The sequence below is a fragment of the Hemiscyllium ocellatum genome, chromosome 2, assembly GCF_020745735.1.
Source record: "Hemiscyllium ocellatum isolate sHemOce1 chromosome 2, sHemOce1.pat.X.cur, whole genome shotgun sequence".
NCBI classification, from domain to species: Eukaryota; Metazoa; Chordata; class Chondrichthyes; order Orectolobiformes; family Hemiscylliidae; genus Hemiscyllium; species Hemiscyllium ocellatum.
This window is the reverse complement of record NC_083402.1, coordinates 22,397,752-22,414,435: the sequence shown is the minus strand read 5'-3', so window position 1 is coordinate 22,414,435 and position 16,684 is coordinate 22,397,752. Positions and strand designations below refer to the sequence as shown.

The 16,684-nt window shown below is 39.5% G+C and overlaps 1 protein-coding gene across 1 annotated transcript in view; it reads left to right on the top strand.

Moving 5' to 3' along the window:
• The first annotated feature begins 784 nt into the window (after window positions 1–784).
• LOC132826880 (N(4)-(Beta-N-acetylglucosaminyl)-L-asparaginase-like) overlaps window positions 785–16,684 on the top strand; it is a 37,841-nt gene continuing 21,941 nt past the window's right edge. Inside the window, exons 1-6 of the mRNA XM_060843155.1 lie at window positions 785–959; window positions 7,076–7,229; window positions 8,304–8,416; window positions 13,871–13,983; window positions 14,113–14,230; window positions 15,594–15,669. Of these exons, the coding sequence (XP_060699138.1) occupies window positions 842–959; window positions 7,076–7,229; window positions 8,304–8,416; window positions 13,871–13,983; window positions 14,113–14,230; window positions 15,594–15,669 (692 nt within the window). The 5' untranslated portion in view covers window positions 785–841. The remainder of the gene's footprint in view (window positions 960–7,075; window positions 7,230–8,303; window positions 8,417–13,870; window positions 13,984–14,112; window positions 14,231–15,593; window positions 15,670–16,684) is intronic.

The following is a 16,684-nucleotide window of genomic DNA, read 5'->3' as shown; positions in this document are numbered from 1 at the left end:
TACTTTTAGATTGAAAAAACTATGCTATTATAACATTTGAAGGGACAAAAAAAACTGCAGATACTGGAACCCAAAGTAGATCGGCAGGAGGTTGGAACAACACAAGAAGCCAGGCAGCATCAGGAGGTGCAGAAGTCGACGTTTCGTCTGTAACTCAAAGGTTACACTCAAAAATTCGACTTCTCCACCTCCCGATGCTGCCTGACTTGCTGTGTTTTTCCAGCCTCCTGCCTGAATGCAACATTTAAAAGCATCCTAACCCTTTCATCACCTAGCCTAATTTACGGTGCGCTGACCTTTTTTTTAAAATTGCTGTCATGGAGTACTTTGTTTGGGATATCAATGAAGTGCAGCAGGAGCGTGGACAGAATATCTGGAACCATCAGCACTTCAAGGGTTAAGAGAGAAACTCAACATTGTTTTTATTTCTCTGCCTTCCGATACACAGATGATTCTGGGTTCGCCCAATTTAAGGAACTCTAAAATCAACAGAACCTTTAGAAAACACTTTTTAAAAAAAAATAAACGTCCCAGAGTCAGGTGTTTGGAGGGGCATTCAAAAAAAATGTTTCTAAAGGAGTGGGAGCAATTGCAAGAAAAGAATAAGAAATGTTTCACATCCCTGTTATGTGAAGGGGCGGTGATTTGAGGAGATGACAGATTAGGAAGACCGAATCTTGCAGTTAAATAGTGCCCGAACAGCTCAATTTATTTTTAAACAAGGAAGCACTTCTCCGTCCTTTTGCAGCCACCGTAGGTGGGTGTGTAAGAGGAAGTCCTGAGCTTGATGGGCTGAGTAGTACCGGAGCTTTCTGTGAATGGGAGCCCGCTTCGCGTTGCTATGGGATTCCCGGGCTACGTTCCACTGATCCTCGCGCTCAGTGCCTCCTGCTTCCTGGCTGCCGCCCAGCTCCCCCTGGTCATCAATACTTGGCCTTTTAAAGACGCAACACAGCGAGGTAAGTTGCAAGCCAGGCATGGCTCTGCAAAACAATCAAGCGACTGATAGGAAAAACACGTAGGTCTAAGTTTCTAAGACAGTACATAATCAGCATTTGTTCAAGGAGAGCTGTTGCAAATGTGTGCTCTGGTTTTTTCTACTGGTCTTCATCTAATCCTGTTTGAGATTAAGTTCCAGTAGAGTCGTGAAGGATCCTGGCACCTCCTCCTCCTCTCTTTGGCCTGAGATGTGGTGACCCTCATGTTAAACTCCCCACCAATCATCTTTCTCTCTTTAGAAATGAACAAAGAACAGTAGGGCATAGGAAGATGCCCTGACACTACTGTGACAGTAGTCTAAACCAGAAACCTTTTGCTTATCCCTCTATTCCCTGCCTATTCATGTATCTGCTAAAGTGCCTCTCAAACGTTGCTATTGTATTGGCCTCTTACACCTCCTCTGGCAGCACATTTCAGACACTTAGCACTCTGTGTGAAAACATGCCTTTCACATCTCATTTAAACTTGCCCTCTTTTACCTTAACCTTATGTACCCTAGTAATTGACACTTCTACTCTGGTAAAAAGAGTCTGATTATCCATTCTATCCATGCATCTCATAACTTTGTAAAATTCTATCAGATCGTCCCTTAACCTTTGGCATTCAATTGAAAACCAAGCAAGTTTGTCCAATCTCTCCTCCTAGCTAATGTTCTCCAAGGCGTGCAACATCCTGGTAAACCTTTTTCTGTACTCTCCAAAGTGACCACATCCTTCTGGTTGTGTGGCAAACAGAACTGTCCACACACGCACGCATGCACACACACACGTGCGCGCACACACACACACACCCTACACTCACACCCATGCGTACACTGTCTCACAGGCATATACTCCATCACACTCTCATACTCACTCTCTCCCTCGCTCTCATGTACGCGCACACAAAAAAGTATATGGGGTGAATTTGCATTTGCTGAATTGTATTTGCAGATACATTCTATTTTGTTCAAGAAGCTAGCAATCTGTAAGCAGTCATCTTTTTTATAGTCCATGTGACATTTTATAAATTCCTACTTTGAAAATATAACCTGTCTGACACAAAATTGGAATACAATCAGACTCTAACCCATAACTTTTTAATGCATTGTCTGAGCTGAGATGTCAGTTTTTTTATAGCACCTTAAGTTATCTCAGGAATGTGACTTGAAGGAAGTTCTGGGATTTTCATGCTAATGAATCGAAACCTGCAACCCATTCTAAAAGATGAAAGACTTAGCAGCAATCTAGGTTTGTTCAATATATTGCAGCAGAGTATGACACTGATATTTTGCTATAAATTTTGTGTTGTATGATCCTACACCACTAGCTACCTGATGAAGGATCAATGCTCCAAAAGCTTGTATTTCCAAATAAACCTGTTGGACTATAACCTGGTGTTGGGTTATTTTTAACTTTGTCCATCTGAGTCCAACAGCAGCACTTCCACATCATCATATTCCAAATGTGGCCTAATCAAAGTTCTATTCAAATCCATCATATCCTACCAATTTGTATATTCTGCCTTGATTGATGAAGGCAAGAATTCCATATGCCTTCTTGACCACCTTGTCCACTTGTGTTGAAACTTTTAGGGTACTATGGACCTGTATGCCTGGATCCTTCTATATGTTAATGCTGCTGAGGGTTCTGCCATTTACTGTATACTTTCCTTTTGCACTGGATCTTCCAAAGTGCCTCAGCTTGCATTATCTGGATTAAACTCCATCTGCCCTTTGTCTGTCCAAGCCTCCAGCCTATCTATATCCTGCTGTATCCTTTGGCAATCCTCCGCATTGTCTGCAGCTACCCAATCCTTGCATCACCCACAAAATTACTTCTCAAACTTACTTCTATACTTCTTTTTCAGCCATGCTTCATAGTTTCCTTTTCAACTTGCTCAAATTGACCTGGAAGACTTCATCCTCCTTTATTATTGGTATGGGTATGGACTACAATTTGTGCTTCTCCCTCAAAATGCTCTGTAGCTGCTCAGTGAGATCCTTTACTCTGGTACCAGGGAGGCAACATACAACCTTGGATTCAGTCACAGAAATATCATGTTGTTTGTCTGCTGCATTCCCCATATTCTTCATGCCTCCTGTACAACGGAGTCACATGGAATCTTGGTTCTGACACTGATGCTGGCAGCACTCCCCAGTTGAACCATTTCTCTTATCAGTATTTTAAGCTAAATACTGATCGTAGACTGATGCACTCAGGGTTTCATGCCTTTTAAACCTTGAGTGTCTCGCAATCATCCACTGCCTACATACCTGTCCATCCTTGAGCTGCAGGGTAACTATTTCTGGAAACATGTTGTCGAATAAACTCCCAGCTTTGCACATAGACTGCCAGCTGCTACTCAAGCTCCAAAACCTGGGATTTATGCCCCTCCAGCTGACAACACTTGTAACTGTCTGGGAAGGGATGTGACCTGGAGTTCTCACATGGCACAAAATGCCCCATCAAGCCCTTGATTAGGAGACTAATAATTGAGATAAAAGAAACAAAATTAAGACTAAATAAGTAAAAGACTCAGGAGCTGTTCATTAATGGGTTGTTTCTTTTGAGCCACTATCACTTTTTTTTATGGGTGGGAAGGTCGATTAAATGCTCTACTTTAATTCTGATTTGTTTCTTATCTCATTTTAATTTAATGAAAATGTAAAATATTTTAGTGTTATCTCTTGTAATTTAAACATTGTCCCCTTAGATTTAAGAAATTTTATAAATATATATGATTTATGATGATGAATCATAAAATTGACTTTTTTTATCCTAATTAATTATCCCGCTCTTAATCTTATAGGCGATTACTGATAACGTTTCACTTTCATTTAAATTATTCTCATCCCAAGTGACTTTTTGTGCCTTGATGTCACTTTTTGATGGGACACCACTGCTCTGGCGATGTTCCAACCCAGTGTCAGATGACCTAATTCAGTGAAGACAAGGATCCTTGTCGTGACTGTGGTATGCAGCACATATATCCAGCGAGTAATTAGTTAGGTCAAAATGACATTTATTTTCTAAATTCTATACACCATAGACATATATGACAAAATTCAAATAAAAGGATGCACGTGGAACAGCAAATCCAGTCTATTAACCATTCAGAGGTTACACAATTATTGGTTACTACCTCTAAGAGGAACCAGAGTTATATTAAATTTCAGATATGTCAAGTCCTGGTATGCTTCTGGTAACAGAGATGGGTAATGCTGGCACATACTCTTGTATAATTACTTACCCTTTTGATCAGAAAGCTTTAATGCAGAATGTGTGCAAATCTACACTACCAGAATAGAAGACAACTGAATTTTAAATTCCAAACACATTGACATATTAGCTATCCAAGTTTTGGAATGGTAACAAGAAGAAGAGGCTGTGTGGTGTGCAGCACTGCATTCACAAACTGTTCTTAATGTTCACTATTGAGATTAAACTATCAAGGCCTTCAAAAAAGCTAAACAGGATAACATGTAATTAACGTGACATTTATTCTCAAGCTGTTTTCATTAGTTATAACAAATTTATGGTTTATTCTTGTGAAATTTGATTTAAGAAAAACACATAGCAATTTATCAAAGCACTGAAGTAATTCAGTACACATAAAACACCACTACAATCTAAAGGTCTTAAAATGAAAAAACATCAAAAACTGTTGTAAGATTCAAACTGTTGGAAGGTTCAACAGGATGTTAATATTGTAACTTATCACTGCTCCTAATTTACATTATTCTCTCTTCCTTTTCACTTAAAATCATCGAACAAACTTATTTCTTATTGTGATGGAAGGTGTATAATTTATCTAAATTCTAGTGTCATTTATTTTTGAGTTGGACTTCCTGATTTTTTTTCAATTAGTAACATAATCGATTTTCTGTGTCTGAAGGCTTTTAATGATCAACTTTCAAGTATTTCTGTAGCCATGGTGATTTATTTCAGAACACTTTGAAAGAGAGGGCCTCCAAAAACTAATGGGCTTTAGATACATTGGGAAAATTTACAAGTGAACAAAAGTACACAGTGTAATATATTAGGTATTCTTGTGAAAGATACTGAATGAACCTTTTTCAAGCTTGAGGTAACCCCACACAGCAATCATGAGAATGAACCTCCTATGAACTACAACTCCATCCTGCCTTAAGTAAGGGGACTAAAGTGGTATGTAAAACTCCAGGTGCCATCACATAATGCCTTGTACAGTTGCAACACCTCTCCACTTTTATACTGTATTCCTTTATTAATAAATGCCAAAATTCCATTTGCCTTCCTTGTTATCTGCTGTACCTGCATACTAAGTGCACTTACATTTTCCCTTTTTAAATACCTACAGAAGCTCTGATTTGATATTGCTGAGTTTTCAAAAAAAAAAGCTGGCTCATACACAATTGTTTGTTCTTAATTCCCCTTTTGGTGCTTGTTGTTATTCTTTGTAATTTGACCTACCTGTCATTTTTGGTCTACTATATGCTTTTTCCTTAATTTTGAACATTCTTTAACTTTTTAAAATAACCATGAACTGTGGTTCATTCCCTTGAAATTTTTCATATTTGTGGGAATGTGCTTACTTTTAGTATTCTGAAATATCCTTTTAAATGTCTGCTACTGCTATATGTACTAACTTATTTCCTTGCTTAACATACCTGTTCATTTTAGCTTTTTCAGTTTTTGTCCTAATCATTTCTCCTGTATCTAAATTTAAAAGACTAGCTTTAGATAGTCTCTTTAGATTAATTTTTTTTAGAATTATGATTACTGTTCCCAGAACGCAGTCCCTTTGAAGCTTCAATCACCTGACGACACTCTTTCCTCTATCTAGTATGACCCCTAACGTAATTGAAATATCTACTTATTGTTTCAAGAATTGCTCCTGGGTGCATCTAACAAACCTACCCCACCGAGGCCCATGGTAGTAAGAGTGTCATAGTCAATGATGGGCAAGTTAAAACCAGCCCTTACCACATGCTGTTGTTTTTACATCTTTCCATAATCTGCCGCCACATCTGATCCTCTAACTCCCAATGGGTATTGCGAGGCCTATGGTATAACCCCATCATCATGATTGCATCTTTCTTATTGCCTCTCTGGATGAGCTATCCATGATGTACTCTCTTAGTCTTTTTGCTTATGTCGTTACTATCAATCACGACCTATGGCTGCTCACCCTCCCCTTTCAAAATATCCTGTGCCACCTCAGAGATCTCCTTGATCCTGGCACCAGGGAGCCAAAACACATCCTGGAGTCTTGCTCGCAGCCATAGAAACGCCTTTCTGTTACCATAGTTATCGAACCATCAAGACAGGTTAAGATGCAGGGAAGTTGTTTATATGTGTGGAACATTTTAGACCAAAGGACATCATCTCAGAGTAAGGAGACACCCATTTAAGACCAAGATGGTGAGGAATTTCTTCTGAGGCTAGTGAATCTGTTGAATTTTTCACTCAGAAGGCTATCGAGGCTGGGTTGTTGAGTACATTCAGGGTTGAGACAGGCAGATTTTTAATCTGGTATGGGAATTAAGCCTTATGGGGCAAAAGCAGGAAAGTGGATTTGAGGATGATTTGGGCAGCACGGTGGCTCAGTGGTTAGCAATGCTGTCTCACAGTACCAGCGTCCCAGGTTCGATTCCAGCCTTGGGTGACGGTGAAATCTCCACACAGACGTGCTCCCCATGTCTGCGCAGGTTTCCTCTGGGTGCTCAGGTTTCCTCCCACAATCCGAAGATGTGCAGGTCAGGTGAATTGGCCATGCTAAATTGCCCATAGTGTCAGGTGCATTAGTCAGAGGGGAAATGGGTCTGGGTGGCTTACTCTTCGGAGGGTAGGTGTGGATTGGTTGGGCCAAAGGGCCTGTTTCGACACTGTAGGGAATCTTAAAAAAAAGATCAGCTCATTCATGATCTTATTGAATGACTTAGCAGACGTGATGGGCTGAATGGCCTACTTCACAACTACATCTTATGGACTGCAGTTAGAGACGAGAACAGATGTGGCCTTACCAGCAAACCCCCAAATCCAAAGAGAAAAACAAACTGTTTTCTACCTTTTTTTTATTTGTTTGGATTAATTTGGATGTGTTTTGTATTCAGCATGGGACACTCTTCTTTCTGGAGGTTCAGCATTGGATGCAGTAGAGAAAGGCTGCAGCCAGTGTGAGTTTGAGCAGTGTGATGGCACTGTAGGATACGGTGGAAGTCCAGATGAACACGGGGAGACAACACTGGATGCTATGATTATGAATGGGTGAGTAAATAACTAACCACTGTGCGGAAAATAACTTTATCTGTTTACAGTTGAACCTTCAAGATTGATTTGCGTGATGAATTACAGTCTTCTGCAAATACCTTTATTCAAAATAACTTCTAGCTTCAAAATCTTTGCTTTTTTCTGTTGCATTTTATTTGCCGTTCACCCTGCCAAACTCACTGCAGTAATAGTCAACCTTGTGAAAAAGTTGACATTTGCCTGAAAAATCTGTCATGTTTCATGTACTTTTTGCTCATGTTTTGGAGTGGTATGGCAGGAACACCCGAGTGAGTCTTTCTCTTTGTTACTCTTTTTCCACTTGCGTTCCTAACTATCTAGAAGACAATGGAATAGATTTTAGAGTCCGATGTGGCTACACCTGGTAAGGATGTTGGATTTCCTTTCCCAAAGTACATCAGTGACATTAGAACAATTATTACATGATCTTAATAAGGCCATATATCTTTACCTCTCTGTTTAAACTTCACCATTTGCTTTGGTGGGATTTGAACCAACTTGAGGTTCTGGATTAATTCCAATGACACTACGACTATGTCACCACCACTCCTCATGTATTAATTGTAAGCTGACCTTTTTTTTTGCTTCATGTTTTGTCTCAAACAAACTCAATTTTTACACAAGTAGATGTAATTACTGGATGGTATGAGGAGGGTTAGTTTTCCTGTTTCCCACATTCCCCAAATATTTTGAAATGGATTATGCTCCCCTCACAAAACCTCAGAATTGCACAGTCCATTTTCTTGTATGTGGTTGGAAATGTATTTTAGCTGCAAATGTGTTGCTGGTCAAAGCACAGCAGGCCAGGCAGCATCTCAGGAATAGATTGAATTGCGCACAGTTCACAATGTGCATGAAGTCTGTAGATGATTCTCACAATCTATTTCAAGTGTAATGCCACATTTAAAATTTTTAATGAGAACACTCTGAACATGAACTTTGAAAATGTACGGAAATGAATGCTCACAGCATGCCATCTCTTAATTGAAACATAAACATTAAAATTCTTCACTCACACGTTTTTTATATATGTATGTTGTTAAAACTCTTCAGTAACACAATTGAGGTTGGAGCAGTTGGAAACCTGCGAAGAATTAAAAGTGCAATCAGTGTTGCAAGAGCAGTGATGGAACATAGCAGTCATTCATTGTTGGTGGGAGAGTCAGGTAAATCTCCATTGTTCAATAATGATAAAAGAACTTGTATTAACATATTCTTGTTTTTCAACATATTTAATTTATTCATAAAACTTACAAAAGTGCATTGTACTCTATTGGAAACTTGGCATTACATGAAGTGATAATCCAAATAAGTTTTCTTTTGTTCTATGTATTTACAAATGCAGCTAACATTCACAAATTTTTTGATATGTCAGACTACAGCCGACAGGGTTTTACTCAGTTTCCAAGGCCTTTCGCATCTATGTCTTGAAAAGTCTTAGTTGCTTTTCCCCAAAGCATCTATATAGCAACTCCCTTAAGCTTTCTTGCAGCCCTTTTCTGGACTTCTGTCAGCACACAACATTCAATGATGGACAACACTTTACAAAGACTGATGGAAATTTCAGGCAGTTCAAAACGTGTCTTGCACTTGCATTCTGAGCAGCAGTTAAACCAACTATGCATTGCAAAGAAATGACAAACAAACTCCAATTAGGAAAAATGCACATTTAATGACTGACTAAATGGGTAGATTCACTAGTCCAAAATAATTAGACCAGACACAATTTTTATTTATGTCTTCATTTGAATGACTTTGAACATAAATCTAATGGCTCCATTTTTATTTGAAGGCAGTTTTTTTTTTGTTAAATTTCCTCGTGTCATTCAGTTCCACGGAGTATACTCTTTTTTTTGTTTTTGAAAAAAATGAACAGTTATGGTTTATTTTGGATTTGTTATCTTACTATCAGCATATAATATTGCTGGAAAGCAGAATGTTTCTTTATGTTTGAAGCAATGATTTGGGTTTAATGTATTGGAAAGGATTCATATCACAAAGAGTAAATCATGCAATGCTGATTGTGTGACATATTTGTTTACTTACTGAGAGAAATGTCAGTCAGTCAGTGACTTAAATATGTAAATTTCTATCAGGTTGCTACTCAGCCTCTGACATTCTGGAGAAAAAAAATCCAAGTTTATCCAACCTCTCCTTACAACTAGTATATACTCCAACATAGATTAGATTACCTACAGTGTGGAAACAGGCCCTTCAGACCAGTCAGTTCACACCGACCCTCCAAAGAGTAACCCACCCCGACCCATTTCCCTCTGACTAATGCACCTAACACTATGGGCAATTTTTAGTATGGCCAATTCACCTGGCCTGCACATCTTTAGACTGTGGGAGGAAACCAGAGCACCCGGAGGAAACCCACGCAGCCACTGGTAGAATGTGCAGACTCCACGCAGACAGTCACCCGAGGCTGGAATCAAACCTGGGATCCTGGTGCTACGAGACAGCAGTGCTAACCACTGAGCCACCGTGACACCCTCGGCAATTTCATTTACACCCTCTCCAATGCCTCCATATCCTTCCTGTAGTGTACTGACCCGAATTGCACACAACATAGCCTAATGGCAAAAAAAGTTTGCAACATGTTAAAAGACCTTTTTTGCAATTTGCTTAGAAGCAGCTCTTGAATAATTAACTAATCACTTGAGATAATGGATAGTTGACACATTAATGAATAGTTGTCAGTTTAATGATTCTATGCCTCTTGCGTCCTGTCTCTAGTGATGCAAGAACAATTATATACACAATAGTGAGGAACAGACTTAATTCTTCCTTTTGCTTAAAATTGCTTTCAAGATCTTCTTTCCTGATGTACGAGCAAAATGCTGGAGATCAGAATTAATACAAAGTGCTGGAGTTGGCGTATTGAGCAGTTCTGAGGAAGAATTTGTCTTGAATGTTAACTTTGTTGCTCCCTCCTCAAATACTACCAGAGATGCTGAGTTTCTCCAGCACCTTGTTTTCACACTGACCATCAATTCAACCAACCAGAACAATGCTCTTGACTGTGTCTCCAGTGGGAAATGGCTAATTGAGAACAGTTCAAGCCGAGGAAACCCTATTAAAATCCAGAGAATTCATCCCTTACATTGTTTTTTTGAGGTTAAGCTGGCCTGAATTTAACTCATGCTGGTCCATGTGAATACATGATCTTTGATAAATTTTGTAGCAATTCTTGAATATGTTGACCGAGAACATGACAGGCAGGCAAGAATACATTCCCGGGTCATCTTAGTGGACAGAAAACTGATATGTTAGGAAATGCTAAGTGAAATTATTGTAGATTTAAAATCGTGAATAAATGAGATAGAGGGAGTACCAGAAAATAGTCAGTGGCCTCCCCAAAGTACTTTTCCAAATCTTTGTATTGCCAAAGGATAATTAAAGGGCTGAGACTTAGAAGGTCAGTTTCAATGTCTTGCATGCACGTGAACAATTCATAGATTGAAAGGGGACTCTATAGTGTGGGGCACAGTTAGGCATTTCTATGGCTATGAGTGAGACTCTAGAATGGTGTGTTTCAACTGCATAAGTCGGGTTTTGAACTGTGTTTGGAGTATTGTGTGCAATTCTAGTCACTACACTACAGGAAGGATATGGAGGAATTGGCGAGGGTGAAAAGATGTTACCTGTGTTTGAGTATATTAGTTGTACGGAAAGGTTGAACAAAAAAGGTTGGATTGTTTTCTCCAGAGTGTCAGAGGCTGAGTGGCAACCTGACTGAAGTTTAAAAATTTAAGAGAGACTTGGGGAGACTGGATAGTCGGAGTCTTATTGAAATGTTAAAAACCAAGGGGCATAGGGTTAAGGTGAGAGGGGGAATGTTTAAAGGAGATGTGCGGGACAAGTCTTTTTTTTTACATAGAGGGTGGTAGGCACCTGGAATATGCTGACAAGGGATTTGGTAGAAGCTGATACAAAAGCAACATTTAAAAAGCATTTAAACAGATAGATAGGGAATAGAGAAATACAAAGCATGTGGTAGCAGATGGGTTTAGTTTAGAATGGCATCATCAGCAGGACATACGTGATAGAGTCACAGAGATGTACAGCATGGAAACAGACCAGTCCATGCCGACCAGATATCTCACCCAATCTAGTCCCACCTGCCATCATCCGGCCCATATCCCTCCAAACCCTTCCTATTCATATACCCATCCAAATGCCTCTTAAATGTTGCAATTGTACCAGCCTTCACCACTTCCTCTGTCAGCTCACTCCATACACGTACCACCCACTGCGTGAAAAAGTTGCCCCTTGGGTCTCTTTTATATCTTTCCCCTCTCACTCTAAACCTATGCCCTCTCGTTCTGGACTCCCCCACCCCAGGGTAAAGACTTTGCCGGTTTATCCTATCCATGCCCCTCATAATTTTGTGAACCTCTATAAGGTCACCCTTCAGCCTCCGCTCCAGGGAAAACAGCCCCAGCCTGTTCATGCTCTCCCTATAGCTCAAATCCTCCAACCCTGACAACATCCTTGTAAATCTTTTCTGAACCCTTTCAAGTTTCACAACATCTTTCCAATAGGAAGGAGACCAGAATTGCACACAATATTCCAACAATGGCCTAACCAATGTCCTGTACAGCCGTAACATGACCTCCCAACTCCTGTACTAAATACTCTGACCAATAAAAGAAAGCATACCAAACACCACCTTCACTATCTTATCTACCTGCAAATTCACTTTCAAGGAGCTATGAACCTGCACTCCAAGGTCTCTTGGTTCAGCAACACTCCCTAGGACCTTACCATTAAGTGTATAAGTCCTGCTAAGATTTGCTTTCCCTAAATGCAGCACCTCGCATTTATCTGAATTAAGCTCCATCTGCCACTTCTCAGCCCATTGGCCCATCAGGTCCAGATCCTGTTGTAATCTGAGGTAACCCTCTTCACTGTCACAACACCTCCAATTTTGGTTTCATCTGCAAACTTACTAAATGTACCTCTTATGCTCGCATCCAAATCATTTATGTAAATGACAAAACGTAGAGGGCCCAGCACTGATCCTTGTGGCACTCGACTGGCCACAGGGCTCCAGTCTGGAAAACAACCCTCCACCACCAGCCTCTGTCTTCTAGCTTTGAGCCAGTTCTGTATCCACATGGCTAGTTCTCCCTGTATTCCATGAGATCTAAGCTTGCTAATCAGTCTCCCCTGGGGAACCTTGTCTAACACCTTACTGAAGTCCATATAGATCACATCTGCTGCCAGCCCTCAATCCTCTTTGTTACTACTTCAAAAAACTCAATCAAGTTTGTGAGACATGATTTCCCACGCAGAAAGCCATGTTGACCATCCTTAATCAGTCCTTGCCTTTCCAAATACATATACATCCTGTCCCTCAGGATTCCCTCCAACAACTTGCCCACCACTGAGGTCAGGTTCACCAGTCTATAGTTCCTGGCTCGTCTTTACCACCCTTAAACTGTGGCACCACACTTGCCAACCTCCAGTCTTCCGGCACCTCGCCTGTGACTATCGATGATACAAATATCTCAGCAAGAGGCCCAGCAATTACTTCTCTGGCTTCCCACAGAGTTTTCGGGTACACCTGATCAGGTCCTGGGGATTTATCCACCTTTACCCATTTCAAGACATCTAGCACTTCCTCCTCTGTAATCTGGACATTTTGCAAGATGTTACCATCTATTTATCCACAGTCCTTTTCTTCCATATCCTTTTCCACAGTAAATACTGATGCAAAATATTCATTTAGTATCTCCCCCATTTTCTGTGGCTCCACACAAAGGCCGCCTTGCTGATCTTTGAAGGGCCCTACTCTCTCCCTAGTTACCCTTTTGTCCTTAATATATTTGTAAAACCCCTTTGGATTCTCTTTAATTCTATTTGCCAAAGCTATCTCATGTCCCCTTTTTGCCCTCCTGATTTCCATCTTAAGTATACTCCTACATCCTTTATACTCTACTAAAGATTCACTTGATCTATCCTGTCTGTACCTGACATATGCTTCCTTCTTTTCTTTTTAACCAAACCCTCAATTTCTTTAGTCATCCAGCATTCCCTATATCTACGAGCCTTTCCTTTCACCCTGACAGGAATATACTTTCTCTGGATTCTTGTTATCTCATTTCTGAAGGCTTCCCATTTTCCAGCCATCCCTTTACCTGCAAACATCTGCCTCCAATCAGCTTTTGAAAGTTCTTGCCTAATACCGTCAAAATTGGCCTTTCTCCAATTTAGAGCTTCCAACTTTTAGATCTGGTCTATCTTTTTCCATCACTATTTTAAAACGAATGGAATTATGGTCACAGGCCCCAAAGTGCTTCCCCACTGACACCTCAGTCACCTGCCCTACCTTATTTCCCAAGAGTAGGTCACATTTTACACCTTCTCTAGTAGGTACATCCACATACTGAATCAGAAAATTGTCTTGTGTACACTTAACAACTCCCTCTCCATCTAAACCTTTAACACTATAGCAGTCCCAGTCTATGTTTGGAAAGTTAAAATCCCCTACCATAATACCCTATAATTCTTACAGATAGCTGACCGACAGGGCTTGTTCCTGTAATGTACTGCTCTGTGTATCAATGCAGTATCTTTGAATTTTTCATATGAAAGTAATGTTTTTCCAACAGCATCAATCTTTGCTCAGAATATGGGATTCCTCAGTGAAGACTTAACATCAAATAAATCTCTGTCCATCCATGCAGAATGGCTGAGCAAAAAATGCCAGCCCAATTACTGGAAGGTGGGTGCCACTTCTGTCAAGGACAAGTCCTGTTAAATATTTTTACTTCTTTTCAATCATATGATGAAAATTAATAAGAATTTTATAATATTACCAGGTATTGTGTTAAAAAAAATTTGGTTTTCACAGAATGTCTTTCCAAATGCTAAAACATCTTGTGGACCATATAAACGAAAGGAAGGGCAATGGTCAAAAAGACATAGAATGCCAGCACAGGTGGTCGATATTCACAACCATGACACCATTGGTAAGCTCTTTCCCAATCTGCAAACTCTACCAGCTTGAAGACTACAAGCAGCCGCTTGAGAACACCACCACTTCCAAGTACTCTTGCAAGTCAAGCACCATTCTGACTTGGAAATATCCTGTTTATTCACCCCTTTTGGGTCAATATCCTGGAATTTCTTCCCTGATAGTCCTTTAGGAATGTCTACTTTCTTTGGATTGCAGCAGTTCAAGAAGGCAGCTCATTACTACCACTTTCTTAAGAGTAGCTAGAGATGGGCAATAAATCGTGGCTAAGCGAGTGATGTTCACATCCCATGTAATAATTAAGAAATGATGAAAAGTAGGTGGGTAGGTAACTGGTTCATTGGAAAACTTATCTTGGCTGCATATATTGAATTATGATGCAAATAAAATAAGTATTCATCATTCACCACATAGCTATAGACAATAATTAAAAGGAAAATACAATATAAATGAAGTGTACAATTATGAACTTTACTATATATAAATAATTCAAAATAAATTGCAAAAAAAAGGTCTCCTTAATTTTTAGACTAAAATTGTTAACAAGTACTTAAGGTATACAAGACATTGCCTTTATCAATTGCGGCACAGAATATAAAAGCAGAGAAGTCATTGTTGGGTCTGTATAGAACTTTGGTTAGGCCACAGCTGGTGTACTGTGGAGTATCTGGTCACCACTCTATAGGAAGGATGTGATTACTGTGGGGGGGTGCAAAGGTGATTCACTAAGATGTTACCTGGGATGGAGACCTTCTGAATTGGAGTTGGATTAGATCAGATGGTTATATTTTGAGCAGAGAAGATTCAGTGTTGTCATGATTATAGGTGTAGACATTTTCTAATCAACCTGTTCAGTGATGTCTTTGCATATCTTTCACACAGATGGGTCTTCAACAGGGTAACTTCACAACTTTTGAAAAGTGCTTGGATGAACACTTGAAATGTCATAACACCAAGGTTATGGATCAAGTGCTGGAAAATAGAACTAGTGTAGTTAGTGCAGGCACTATAGACACAATAATCCAAAGGGCCTTTTCTGTACCGTATTAATCTCTGATAAATGAAAGATCTACTGCACTCTTGTAATTTGTATTAAAGCTCACTGATAATATGCTGTCAGATCAAGTTTATTAAATTCTCAATCATTTACTTATGGTTTATGACATTGATAAAGTAAAGGTTTGGGAGTTATCACAATTCCTTTTATGTCTTTTATGTGGTGTTTTCTCCTGAGTTCATTTGCGAGTTGACTTTCATGTAGTTGTGGCCATTATTAAAGGAGACTTTACAACTACCCTGCAGTTGTATGGAATTATGGATTCCTGTATGATATTTTGCTGTTGAATTTTTGAATTTAGGTATGATTGTAATTGATAAGAGTAGAAGGATAGTGGCTGGAACATCCACCAATGGTGCAACGCATAAAATCCCAGGGTATGTATTTTTGGGCTCTAAAGCTTCTAATGAATGTCTCTGTCTCTCTGTATGCCTCACTATCTCTGTTTCACTGTTAGTTGCGCCATCTTGCGCTCTTCATCTGTCCTGCATTGCATTGTCTCCATCATTTTTGAGCTCACACTCTCTTTTTCCATTTGTGTTGCGCACATTCCATCTGTTTCATGCTTGCACACTCCTTGCTTGTCTCACACTCGTGTTCTCTGTCTCTCATATTAGCATAAAGATTGTCAACTTGACTAAATATTATTTGGGCCAACAGCCTCATTTACTTTGGAAGTTCTGTTGTATATGATGACATTATCTGTCTCATTTAAAAATGTGAGTGAACATCCAGCAATATTTGGAGCTAACTATTGTTTTGGCTAGATGCCATCATTCATCAGGATTATGAGTTACAGTAAGATGCCATCCCCTTGTGTTATTGTTAGTGTGTGACTTCTGTCAAGTATTTTCACTTGCCTTGTATTATTGTCACATCTGGCATAATGCTTCAGTTAAGTGGAAATTTAAAATTAAATTGGTACGACAATCAAAGTATGGAAAAAGATCTAGTGGAAAATCTGTCCCGCTCCATTACTGCCCTGGCAGTGAAGTTGAAAATTACCCCCATAATGTAAAACCCTGACTGTTTAACAGATGGCAATTTATTAGTATCAACATACGTTTTTTAAATGTGTTTCAAACAGTTGACTGAATTTCACTGCAACTCCTAAAACTGGTTTGAAAGCAATCCAATATTTATCTCTTTGCCACAACAGCTGGAGCATATTATTTGAAGAATTTTGTTGTGTAAATTAGTGTTAACATCCCCGACAGCTTGTTAACAATAAACACTTGTATTTCTACTGTGCCTGTAATGCAAAGTCTCATTCCAAAGTACTTCACCAATAATGATACTGAACAAAATTTGACACCAAGCCACAATGAGACTTTCGGGCAAAATGCTTTCAGTTTAAGGAGTATCTTAAAGCAGAAAAGTGAGGAAGACAGA